The sequence below is a fragment of the Musa acuminata genome, chromosome BXJ3-9 (assembly GCF_036884655.1).
Source record: "Musa acuminata AAA Group cultivar baxijiao chromosome BXJ3-9, Cavendish_Baxijiao_AAA, whole genome shotgun sequence".
In the NCBI taxonomy this organism is placed as follows: Eukaryota; Viridiplantae; Streptophyta; class Magnoliopsida; order Zingiberales; family Musaceae; genus Musa; species Musa acuminata.
Window position 1 is genome coordinate 6,553,971 of NC_088357.1, and position 13,557 is coordinate 6,567,527.

At 46.0% G+C, this 13,557-nt stretch overlaps 2 protein-coding genes across 2 annotated transcripts; both read right to left on the minus strand.

Annotated features, from left to right (window-relative positions):
• Positions 1-30: 30 nt before the first annotated feature.
• LOC103974540 (cocosin 1-like) lies at positions 31-1,874 on the minus strand. Its single transcript, XM_065167254.1, has 4 exons — positions 1,526-1,874; positions 1,157-1,425; positions 608-1,072; positions 31-518 (listed from the first exon to the last, which is right to left on the minus strand). Exons 1-4 carry the CDS (start codon positions 1,863-1,865, stop codon positions 120-122), a joined length of 1,473 nt encoding a protein of 490 aa, XP_065023326.1. The 5' UTR covers positions 1,866-1,874; the 3' UTR covers positions 31-119.
• Positions 1,875-5,314: 3,440 nt separating this feature from the next.
• On the minus strand, positions 5,315-10,739 carry LOC135648893 (patatin-like protein 3). The gene is made up of 3 exons (XM_065166898.1): positions 9,748-10,739; positions 9,480-9,542; positions 5,315-8,831 (listed from the first exon to the last, which is right to left on the minus strand). The coding sequence occupies exons 1-3, from the start codon at positions 10,654-10,656 to the stop codon at positions 8,514-8,516; spliced, it is 1,290 nt and encodes a 429-aa protein (XP_065022970.1). The 5' UTR covers positions 10,657-10,739; the 3' UTR covers positions 5,315-8,513.
• Between the last annotated feature and the right edge of the window lie 2,818 nt (positions 10,740-13,557).

Below are 13,557 nucleotides of genomic sequence, written 5' to 3' on the forward strand. Positions count from 1 at the left end.
TTTATTTGTGTTGTGAGCTGATACGACACATATCTAATGCATCATCTTGTTGCCCACAACTTTTATTCACTTCAAACTAGTCATTACGTTATTCGCCTCTAGCCACACTCTTCATTACGTTACACCGAAGTTCTGATCGCTTCCCTCTCGATCTTGGAAGCGAAGAGGGCCAGTTCATTTCCACGGTTAAACTTTAGCTGCATGGCCTCTTCTCTAGAGATGCGGTATGAGTTCATCAACACCTCCACCGGCATGCCACGGAAAGCCGATGTCTTCCCCACGAAATGGTTGACTATGGCATTGTCGTTGGTCTTGATGGAGACCCATTCGAAGCTCTCGCGTTGTGCCTGAATCGTCACCGCATAGTACTGCGGAACTACCAGTAGTTGACCCTGACGCAGCTCGCCATTGAATACGGTTTGGCCTCGGTGTCCCACCACCTGCACCCGGCTGCATCCCCTCAAGGCGTACATTATGCTGTGAGCATTGACATTCCAATGTGGCGACACTATGGCATTCTGCAAGCACACATAATCATCATATGTAATCAAAATTTTCGAGATCATAGATGGAAGGTCGATGCTCATAGATATCTGTTTTATCATACCGGGCGGAGAAGTGCCCTCACGGCACTCATTTGAACGAATCTCAGAATTGGGAGCTTCTGGCTGTTGAGGGTGGTGATCCTTCCAGCGCGCGGATTGAAGTAGTCAGCACGCAAGGGGTCTCCAATGTTCTGCCTTATCTTCATGGTGCAGAAAGCCTCTAATATATTAGATTGACATCCCCTTCCCTCTTGGCATTCTTGTCTCACCTCTCTTTCTCGTACCAGCTGCTCACTCTTCCGTGATGCTTGTAGCACCTGAAGCCCACTCGTGACAAGGACTATCTCACCCCTCCTGTCGTCGGGATTCTGGATTTTTCTCACCAATTCCCTATCGACACCGAGTGCCTCTGCCAGTGGATCGAGCTCAAAACCGCTGAGCAGGTTGTTCCCCTTTATCTGCTGTAATCTCACTTCTATTTGGGAACCTTGCTCGACTAGTCTCTCCCTCCCAGCAAGTAGAAATTCCTATCATGGTATGTTTCTCAATTAAATTACCTTGGAAACTGTGATGCGTGAGATAATTAGATGGATGGATTCATTAAGGCTCACCCTATGCTGGCGATCCAGTTGATTGGCGCTGCTGCTTGTGTCGAAGGTGGTAATCGCGACGACAGCTACTTCGCCAGTGTTGTAGCACCGATGAGAAACTCCAGCGGGCAACGCGATGATGTCTCCCTCACGGAAGTAGTGGATCCTCTGGTGCTCGTCTCGGAACCTCTGACATCCGCCTGCCGTCTGCTCCCATTGTTGTTCGGTTTGCTGGAAGGATTGGAACGTCTCTGGGCATCCAGGGAACACTGTTCCAAGGATTCCCCTTCCTGCATCCACCATGGACCATCGTCGAGCTTTAATACAATATATATGACATGGAATTAAATCGCCATATTCAAAGAGCACGATGTATATGCATGAACGAGCCTTGCGCAATATAGACGAGGCGTGGTGCACTGGAAAAGGATGGCAGGAGAAGGCCTCTCGGTTGGATGGTATGACGACATGCAGCCACGCCCACACACTGGAGCTGCTCATTGTACTGGTAAAAATACTCTGTGTAGCCAGCTTCCGAGGGCACACGTCGGGTGAGCTCAAGGGTGCTTAGCTTCTCGATTTTGCATTGGCTCACGCGGCTGTAGCGATGCACATTCATCCATGGTTCACCGGCTCCCTGCTGGCCGAGGCCAAGCTGGGCTCGAGAGATGTGGCAGAAGAGGAACAAGCAAAGAGAGAAAGAGAGGAGAATGGAGGTGGAGGTGGCCATGGCTTAGTGTTCTCCAGAAGGAACGGTGAGAGAGTCGTGAAGGGGAGTGCAGAAGTGGGAGGGCATTTATAATGGGTTCATTTAGAGGGTTGTGTGGAGTTTGGTTGGGAGGTCACGAGGCTTCGCATGGGTTCTCGTGTCGCCGCATGCATACGACTGGTTTGAAAGGGAAGCACAGATGCATGGGTTTGGTAGGAAGGGGACGATTTCGGTTGAGAGGCCAACTGCATGCTGCGAAGAAAATGTGCAGCAGAGATATCTTACTAACACCACAACGAACATCTAAATCTCTTCCAGAAGATTGACCATGAAATAGTTTATAGCAGAAGATACCAATCATTGAAGGAAATTCCACAGCTTTCCCATGAATCAAAATGATGATAAGGTCGCTTCTCATCTGTGAGACAGGCTACCACACCTACTAACATACTGTGTGTGTATGAGGAGGACATGCGTACAGAGTCTATAGAATTTCCAATCAACAGAGCTGCTAATTGCATCATTCAGCAGCAACAACAAAGAACCAACTTAGCTTTTTCTCCGGAACAATGGGTGTTCAACACAGCGCAAAGGGAGGGAAATCCCGCCGTTCACGGGGCCATGCACGGATCTTGATGCCACTCACTAACTTGCCCAAAACATGATGCCGCCCAAGAAGCGCCGCCGACTGCTATTGGTCGATGATGATGTCCAGAGAATGGATCTCAAAGACAATGTATGATCAAACTTCTCTTACCCCATTCATGAAAATAAAACCACAAAGATACATCCGTGCCAAATACAATAATACATTTGAGTTTATCACAACCGTTTGATATCGATCAAATCACACGGATGCATCAGTGCCTTACTTTTTTGCCTAATGGTTCTTTCTACTCATAAGTCTCACAGTTGATGTGTGATCCTTTAACTACAAAATAATATATTAATATATTAATTGTTTTTTTTTGTTTTTAACGAATTATTTTTTCTACCCAATTGTCTTTTATTTTTATTTTTAAATTAATTATTTTCTTAAGTTAGTTATTAAAATTAATTGCAAAATAATATATTAATTGTACGATAATGGGATGGTGGCTTAGTTACATAACGTATAGGTCTCATAATTGATGTTTGGTCCTGAGATTTCGAGCTTTTGTCACCCCATTCAATAAAATAAAGCAATGAAGATAAATAATACACCAAGTGTGATAGATTTGAGCTCATCTAGTATTTATGAGTAGAAAGAACCATTAGGCAAAAAAGTAAGGCACTGATGCATCCGTGTCATTTGATCGATATCAAACGGTTGTGATAAACTCAAATGTATTATATTTGGCACGGATATATCTTTGTTGTTTTATTTTCATGAATGGGGTAAGAGAAGTTTGATCATACATTGTCTTTGAGACCCATTCTCTGGCCATCATCATCGACCAATAAATAGCAGTCGGCGGCGCTTCTTGGGCGTCATCATGTTTTGGGCAAGTTAGTGAGTGGCATCAAGATCCGTGCATGGCCCCGTGAACGGCGGCCATGCACGGATAAGGTTCTGTTATGTAGCTCTTTGGTGATGGGCTTGATCTGTTTTGCTTAGCCGAGACTGACAAGTTGTTGGTTTGATTCTCTTTTTTGGTTTAGAAAATGGTTCAACCGAACCAAACTGCACAAATAACATTGAATAAAATAGGTAAAAGTGGTATATTCCAATTTCATAAATGTAATAGGTATATTGTGTGATGTACTGAATATATATTCTATAATAATGAGTGCAACATAATTCATTTCTATCATGGTTTTATATAGCATATTATCTAAAAGATATAAGGTACATTGTAGACTGACTAAAATAAACCCAACTAAACTGAACAACCTTATTTTGGCTTCAGTTTCTTTTATATGGTTTGTACAGTTCGGTTTTAAATTATAATAATTGAACTAGTTCTGTTCTGTTGGAAATTTCCTAAAGCTGAAACAAACCTGTGAACTGTGTTTGCATTGATGAATTTTTTAGATTGGGTCGGGTTAGAGTTACCAGTACAGCGTTGTTTGTTATTGTTGCAGTATGGAACAGTTTTTAGACCAAGTATGTCGGAACATTTAAATCAATACACGAACTATGTTTTTAAATCATGACAGTAAGTGCAAAGCTAGAAAACAGAACAATATAGATGGGATCTAATTGGATGATGAATAGCCATGTACAAACTTTCTTATGAATATATGTTATTCCAATGTGTGAATTCATTTATGAGTTCACTTTGCTTATGCTGCTCTTTTACCCACTTAATATAAACAGGATTTTGTTGTTGAAGGAAAAACAAGAAATATGTTTTGTAATTTGTAATAAAGATGTGCCTGTCTTTTACTGTTAACAATTTGTTGAACAATGACCTAAAGTTTTCTTGATGTGCATTCTGCTACAGGACTTCATCCGTTACGTTACGGATATATATATATATATCCATCAGAATATATATATATATATATATATATATATATATATATATATATATATATATATATATATATATATATATATATATATATATATATAAAGATTCACTAGAAAAGGATGGCAACAGAAGGCCGGGTTGGATCGTACGACGACGCACAGCCACACCCGCACACTGGAGCTGCTCATTGAACTGGTCAAAGTATTCTGTGAAGCTTCAGAGGGCACACGCCGGGTGGCCTCAAGGGCGCTAAGACTCTCCATTCGGCATTGGCTCACACGCCGGGTTCCCCTATTCCTTGCTGGCCCAAGCCAAGCTGGGCTCGAGAGCTGTGGCAGAGCTGCTGGCTTTAATGACAGCATTTATGATCTCAGATCAAACATTAATATTGAATAGCTAAGCGATAAACTAATGAGAAATAGATTAAATGAAAGGTTCCACTAATCATTTCCACATTTTGGAAACCAAGTAAGATATCTCTGCTGCACATTTTCTTCGCAGCATGCAGTTGGCCTCTCAACCGAAATCGTCCCCTTCCTACCAAACCCATGCATCTGTGCTTCCCGTTCAAACCAGTCGTATGCATGCGGCGACACGAGAACCAAACTCCTCACAACCCTCTAAATGAACCCATTATAAATGCCCTCCCACTTCTGCACTCCCCTTCACGACTCTCTCACCGTTCCTTCTGGAGAACACTAAGCCATGGCCACCTCCATTGTCCTCTCTTTCTCTCTTAGCGCCCTTGAGGCCACCCGGCGTGTGCCCTCTGAAGCTGGCTTCACAGAGTACTTTGACCAGTTCAATGAGCAGCTCCAGTGTGCGGGTGTGGCTGTGCGTCGTCGTACGATCCAACCCGGCCTTCTGTTGCCATCCTTTTCTAGTGAATCTTTATATATATATATATATATATATATATATATATATATATATATATATATATATATATATATATATATATATATATATATATTCTGATGGAATGCAGTGATGTCTTAATAGTTGCAATCAACAATATGTAATAAGGCCAGGTCGGAGGGAATAACAATTCCTCTAGAGAAAAAATGTTTGTTCCAGAGAAGATTGTGTAGGTTGTATTGCAGCCAGGGAAAACATATCACAGGTACATATATATGGACTTAAAAGATCGGAATATATTTCATCACATCAAAGAAACTCTTCGGAATTGATCAGACAGGAAAAGGGCCAAAGGTTCCTGTCTGACTAACAACAGAAGCAGATATAATTGAGCCCTATCCAGAGAAGAAAATTTACATGACTTCAATTTTCCCCGTTACAGATTGAAATCCTCTTAGCTTGGGACCACATTAGCCGGACAAAATTCAAACCAGAAAGAGTTCCATTCTAATGCTAGAACAATGCACAGAGTCTGCATTTCCTAGGAAGTCGTGGACAATCGTCTAGATTTGGCAAGCTTCTTCTTCCAGTTAAGCAAGTTGAAACTTGTTAACACTAACATTAATGACCATTTGGCAAGCTTCTTCTTCCAGTTAAGCAAGTTGAAACTTGTTGAAACTACATTAATGACCGTTCTCAGTAGTCAATAATAACAATGATGTCCCAACCAAGCATTACCTGTGTAGTTTGGTTAACATGTCCATGGTGTCCCAACTCAGCAATAGCTACGCAGTTTGGTTAACATGCACATGTTAAAGGTGGGTAATAAGTGGTATAAGTAACCACACGCTTGACTTCAAGAACCCGCAAATAACCTACATATCTTAAATGAGAGGCAAATATTCAAATTGAAAGACAAAAATCTGAGTTTTCCGCCTAACCATCTCAATACTTCAAAAAAGAAAAAGGAAAAAAAAATTACCATACAAATAAAATAAGAAATATCCTTGAATCTCCATATTTGATAAGCATCCATTTCGTTATTGGTTACCTAGGTGATGTTCAAAATGACTTAGTTCACCGACTAAGCACAAGGATTCTCTATCAGTAATTCAATTCCACTGGCGACTTAAACAACCCATGTGACCACCAATAATGCAACAACAACATCCAAGTGAAACTTACAATTATTCTGTTTCTCATTTTTAAGCCATTTGAATTTTTAACAATCAAAGATTGTCATGACAAGTTATAGACTAAGTTATTCAAAAGAGTCTCTCAGGTAATTCATATTGATAAAGTACTGGTGCTCATAGATAAAGATACACATGATACCAGGAACACTTTCTGAATGTACAGAAAGTAATAGACACCAATTTCTCAGAAAACCACCTAAGATATTTACTGCCAATATATATCCAAAAAAGTAACATGACTATACTCCAAAAACAATCAGGCCTCATTTAAGACAGAAATTCACAACAATCAACATTTGACGATAATTAGTAGAATCCAAAGATGTAAAAGACAAGCATCTGATTCTCTTAGCAGATTTCCTCCTTTCAGGTAAAATATCTTATGGGAAATGAGTGTGTGCCAAAAGGTAAAGCTCATTCAAGATTTGACTTGCTCTTATGAGACTGAACGAGTGTACAACATTCTACTAATCACCCGGAATGGGTTACATGCTCAAATATTTAGCATGGACTAGGTATTATGTTTGCACATTGATTTTTGTTGATTTAATCTGCATACTGTTGGATGATGCATTTTTGTTGGCTTGTTTATTCTTGTTGATTTAATTCCCAAGATCGTATTGAAAAATATAAAAATGAAGGGTTGTGTTAGGTTACTGTTAATCAATGGAACATGGATCTTTATGATTTTTGTTGTCGTTATTGTACTCTTGGATGATGCATTGATGCTCTTATTTTTTAAAGCAGAAATCAGTGGTGTATTGTTTTGTATAAAGCTTTTGACCTCCAAATAGTTGGGGTATTATGAATTCTCATTGCCATGTACAAGTTCTTAAAGAAAATTAGAAATGAACTTGATAATTTTTTTTTTATTTATTCCTTCCGTTCAAACATTATATAATATGCATGCTAGATTCTTACGGTAGGACTTGAACTTCTAACCCCTATCTTGACACCAGATTGACTAGGGACAGACTAAAAGTATTTTTTTTGTCATAAATAAATGTGTCTGTATATGAAGACAAAGAAGACAATTGTACAAGACACTGCTAAAATATGACACTTATTATGTAAAAAACATCAAAAATCTAACAATGACTAGTGTTCTGATTAGCCACTATGGAAGGGACTGACAAGGGTTGCATTCATCCCTATCCCTGCCTTTGGCACTAAATCTTAAGCTGTTAAACTACACATCTAAGGACAATAGTGCAAATCCCCAGAGATGCTACCACAGCATAGGAAGAAACAAAACCAACAAGTAGAGGTACAGATCCTTTCTTGTGCATTGGATCACACAAATAGATTTGTCTTACTCTTGTGGGTATCAGCTGTGGAATCTTAGAGACCAGAGTTGACTCAAGGTAAGTTACCAAGAAAGTTCTTCAGCAACCTCCCATTGTCATCTGCACATCATTATATATATATAGTTAAGAAAGTAATTACCAAGAATGTTCTTGAGCAAACTCCCATTGTTATATGTGCATCATTCTTTATTACATATCATGAGCTGTGTTAACAATGGGAGTAATAGCACTGTCTTCACCTCTTTTAAGAGGTTAACCCACAGTAATAGCATTGTCTGACTGAATCTTTATTTTAGCATAAGGTTACTACTACTTTCCAGATGCCAGCAACTCCTTGGCGCTCATGCAGTGGGCCGTGGCTCGTCTTGCCAAACCTAGAGTTGCACCAGTCTTGTCACTTCACTCTCAGTGATGTGTTCATCATCAACTCGAGTGAGAAGTCAGCCTCATTGTAGTTCAGAGGTTAAACCCTTCAATAATGCAACTACATCACATTGGTCAAACGAGTGCTATTTTGACTCCAACGCTCGATTATACTTGGGTTTTAGATTGCTTCTTAATGCTATCATATGTTGATTTTTTCCAAAGAAAGCCATTATGTTCCAAAAATCATTTAGATGATCACATATAATTGGGAATCATAAGTTCGAAGGTAAAATAGTGTCCATCTTGAATTCCAAGCACAATTAATATGAGAGATCCAAATTCACATTTCTACCGCATTAATAATTTAGCCAACAATTTCCAAGCTTGAATTGATTTCCCATGTCATACCCTCCGCTAAGGAAAACACACATTTTAGAGCCCACAACAGTCTATGCACAAGCAGCTATCTCGACTCCACCGTCTCCATCATGTCGATGTCGTGCTCGTAGAAATAGTCATGGTAACGGTGACCGTAGTCGCGGTCGTCGTCGACGACGTTCGCGGCGTCATCACTTGCTTTAGCACCACCGTCGGGATCAGGCCCTTCTTCCTCCACTCCTCCTTTACGAGCTCCTCCGCGAATCGATCGAGCTCGTCGCCGTTGGTCCGCTCCGAGATCTTTCCTCGCCCTCTGAAGAGCAGCGACTCCACGTGTCGCTGTGACAGAACGCGTTCTGTTGCCTCCACCGAGCTCTTCGAGCTCGTCGTCTTTGACGTGCAATTTCCCGACATGAATGCGGTGTCCTGCAGAGGCTATCCATGAACAATCCATTGACTGTGGCTATAACCACGTTATCATAGGTGATAAGGGCAATAATTATGACAAGACCCCCGTGACATCAGCTGACGCCCAGCGCCTCTGACGGGCTGACAACGCCTGACCAGCATGGGTTGGAACAGCAACCGAGGCCCATCAACGACCGCTTAGACTCGCCTCCTCACGACACGCCAACAGCAATGTCAGACGTCATCAAGGGGTACGACCCTGCTCCCAGTGGGCAGGTGCATCCGGTAACACTCAAACCCCTTATAAATACCCTCGCGTTCTAAGATACGGGAGAAAAGGAAAAAATGAGAGAGCACTCTCCTCCACATCACTAACTTGATCGTCGGAGGGGTCGGGCCGAGCTTCCGACCCGACCTGTGTGCAGGAACGAAGACGAGTCGTGTCTCGCCGGACGTACAGGCGGGGAGTCCTTTTCCGGAGAAAATGACGACCCCTCTCCCCGGCCAAATTGACCAGCGGGTCGGCGACCTCTACTGTTATGAGGAATCTCCCGGGGGATTCCCGCCATTCGGACCCAGAACAAGCCGCGTTGGTCCCGAGGCCACGGCATAAAGTTGTTTACCCCAACAGTAGGTATAGTTTGCTCACGGAAGTCGAAGGTTTACCTGTATGCGCAGGTAATTGCTTGCTCTACGGTGTCCGAATGCCGTCGCCACCGCTTGATCCACCTGACGATGATCACAAAAGCCACTGCTTTTGATGAGTTAATCTGAACCGTCAAAATATTTGATCATAGATGATTGTGAGAATGTACGGTCAGGATACGGTTTCTACAGACAATTGGTTAGGGCTAGAAAATGTCTCGAAGAAAGAGGAAAAGAAACTGAAAGCAGCGGGCGGGAGAAAGGAGATGGGGGAGTCCGGAATCCGTACCATGTCGGCGAAGCCCTCGCCAGCGATCCTGACGAGCTCAGCGTCACCCGGTGCGGCTGGCGCGGGGGCGGAAGCGCCGAGAGACACCACCATGAGGTCTTCCACCCCGGCCGCGAACGGGAACTCCGGCTTGTTGTGGAGGACGTGCGTGATGGCCGCGGCCACAGGGTTGGCCATCGCCACCCCGGCGCCCACCGCGGTGACGCGCGTCCGCCCGTCCACCGACCGCAGATCGACCGCCGCGGTGGATGCGTCGGCGCACGTGGCCGCGCACACTTCCCACATCCGGAAGTCGTACCCGTCTGCCTCTACCGCGTCAGCCCGCGAGAAGAGGAACGGCGCCCCCGTGGCGAAGTCGTAGCACGGGATGAGCACCGGCTTGACGGTGTCCCTCAGCGTCGCGTCGCCGAAGATCCGACGGAAGAAACTCCCGGGTCGACGGAACATCCCACGGAATAGGCCCCTCCCGGAGGAGAAGCCGCGCCCGCGGCGGCGGCTCTCGGAGACGAGGAGGTGCAGGGCGTCGGTTGCGGAGAACAAGGGCCGACCGTCGTGGTCCCTGGTAAAGAGCATCGCGACGAGGACGCCGCCGGCGCCGGAGCCGGCCGCGACGTCGAACATGTAGGCAACGCGGGCGGATGGGTCGCCGGAACGGTGACGGAGGGAGGACTCGAGCCGGGCGAGGGCGACCGCGGCGAGGAGGGCATCGGAGGGGCTGCCGCCGCCGTCGATGGACAGGATCCGGATCCTTCCTCGGGCACCTGCGGCGGTCCGGGGGGAGGCGCCAGCTGAGGAGTAGGAGGAAGTGGGGAAGAAGAGCTTGTTGGGGTCGTCGAGGCCGAAGAGGAACTTGCTCTCGAGGACGGAGAAGATCTCGTAACTGAGCTTGTCGGCGTCGACGAACGCCATCCTTCCGAGAGCGTGATGGAAGCGGTCGAGCCCCACGGAGAAAAAGAACCGAACCGGATTTATCTGGAACGGAACGGAGGACTCGAGCTTCGAAGGCGGCGAACTGCTCTTCCAGCTTAAATAGCCAAGGGGAAAGGCGCGCAGGTCACGGTCACGACCACGGAGCACGTTAGCGGAACGTGGGCTTGACCCGTACGTGAGCCGCAGCAACCGTCGGATGAGCCGCAAACGGTCGAGATCGGAGGCGGGGAGATGCGCTGCGGAAAGTGGGACGAAGGGTGATGGGGCGTCGGTCGCGTCGGGTCGGTGGAGGGTGATTCGGCGAGTACTCGGCGGGGAGTTCAGATGGGCTTGCACGTGTGAGAGGACCTCGGTGCGTGCGGTCACCGACGGCTTCGGTACTGGGGGATCGGACACGATCGCATGGATCCCAGGACGGTGTCGGGGACGGACGAGACAGTGACAGCGGCGAATCAGGTTGCGCCACGCTTCAAATTTTCTTTTATGGCCTGCGGGGATCAGAAAAAGGAAGAAAAATATAGAGGTAATACTGTCCATATCTTTTAATTACATGGCTTTAATAGTTACTTACAAAAGGGGATCAATTTATTAACTTGATAGGTCACATAAAGGTTTCACCTTTTTAACATAAAGGTTTCACCTTTTTACACTTTGTCCTTCATAAATTATTTTCGTGAATCGTATCCTTATTAACTAGATTACAAAGATGTTATGACACAAACACCATCCTGTTTATAAGAATCAGGTTTTTTAAAGACTAATTAACATTAATCAAATCAAAATATTAAAAAGAATTAAGAATTTGACGATTAAAAGAGTTATCCAATACTCTCATCTTTTGCAAGCCTGGATAAGTTTGATAATTTATTGGGTTAAAAATCAAATAAAATAGCACATGATTAATTGGTTAGATTAGTATATATGATCTAATTAATTCAGTTCCAAACCATAGCTAGTTTTGCTTTAAGTTATGCCTGTATATTTGTTTAGATGATCATTAGAAAATTTTACATAAATTACACTCTATTTACTTGTGGTCCGAATGTGTGCTTAAAGGGAATTTTGCAGCATGATGTATGTATCTGTCTGTAAAAACACGTACCTTGTTGGTATACTTTGTATCAAATTTTCCAATCTTGATCCCAATGTTTGGCATTAATCACGTAAGTTGGTGTTAGGTTTATTCTAATTAGATTGGAAGTTTCTGGGTGCTGGGTAAGTTTCACTTGTCGAGGGATTGACGAGGAGCAAGACAAGAATACGAGATCAATGATATATCTAATATATCAAATCTTAACGTGGTACGCGTAGTCAAATGATGATTCCATATTGATAGGGGTAAAAACAAATAGGGCACAACATACCGGATTTGACATAACACCGCCCGCTGTCAGCCACGACCGGACGACACGCTGCCCCAACAGACGAACATTAATGCCAGCGTGACGTGCACCCCCGCTCGCCGTACCCAGACGACCTCGTCATCTGACCACGCACGTCCGGACGAGCCAGGGGAAGGCGTCGACCAAGGCTCGCCATACCCTGTGGCGACTCGGCCATCCACGCAACGCCCACTATGACAACGGACGGGGTCAGGTGCACGGCCCTGCCCCGGCAGGATGGCGCGTCAGGTAACATCGAACTCACCTATAAGTACCCTCGGGCTTCAAGCGGGCAAGGTAGGCAGACAAGCACATGATTTTCCCCAAAAACTCCCCTCCGCACCACTAACTTGACCGTTGGAGGGGTCGGGCCGAATCGCCGACCCGACCTTTGTGCAGGTACTCGGTTGAGGCCGACCCAACTCGACGACGCGGAGCATCCCAGCCTTATTCCCCGTAATCGGTCGCCCCGAGATCCTGAGTCTTGCAGCCTCGCCTGATCCTAGTCGTTCGGACCCTTGAACCAGCCGCGTCGACCCCCAGGTCACGGCTAAAAAAGTTACTTACCGTAACAGATTGGCGCTAGAAGGAGGGCCTCCGAATGTCAAACGATCAGCGAATCCACTTTGGCGAGCACCCAGCCGTTGGGCTCCCCGCCTCGGGGGTACACCCCCCGCTCGATGAAGCCCGCGATGAACGCCCCGCAGCGGCGTCAGAGCGTTACTGGCGATTGTTCAATGACCCAGGTTTGTCACCTCCCGACGGCGCCCCCACCGACCCGTCGCCAGTATCTCCAGAGGCCTTTCACGACCTCACTCACCAAGTCCGAGCCCTGACGAGCATGGTGCAGACCATCATCCCGATTATCTCGCAGCGAACCCCTCCGCACGCGGCTCACCCTTCACAGCAACAGGAAACCCTCGTCCGAGCTCACATGCCCCTCTTCGGGCTCCCTGGCTCACCCCAGAACCCGATGGCTTGCCCCGGGAGCCGTGAGGCGGAAGATACGGCGAGTCGCCCCGAGCGCGAGGTTCCGTCCGCTGATTCTACAAATGCCCTACGAGCCCAGCTGCGCCTCGTCAGTCAAAGACTCGACGAGGTACAACAGGAGGTCCGTAAGTCCAAAGGAGACCTCGGAGTGGACAGACAGCAAGGATCCCCGTTCACCCCCGAGATTCAAGATCAGGCGATCCCGTCACACTTCCGCCTCCCCTCGTTGGACGCATATGACGGCGCCGCTGACCCAGCGGACCACGTGGCCACCTTTCGCGCCCAGATGGCGCTATACGGAACTTCCGACGCTTTGATGTGCAGGGCGTTCCCGACAACCCTACGGGGTCCGGCCCGCGCGTGGTACAACAGTCTGAAGGCCGGGACCATCGCCTCCTTCGACCAACTCGCTAGAGACTTCGAGCTCAGTTTCCTGGCTTACGCTCGACCGAAACCGTCCGTAGCATTACTCCTCGGACTCAACCAGAGGGAGGACGAGCCCCTCTCC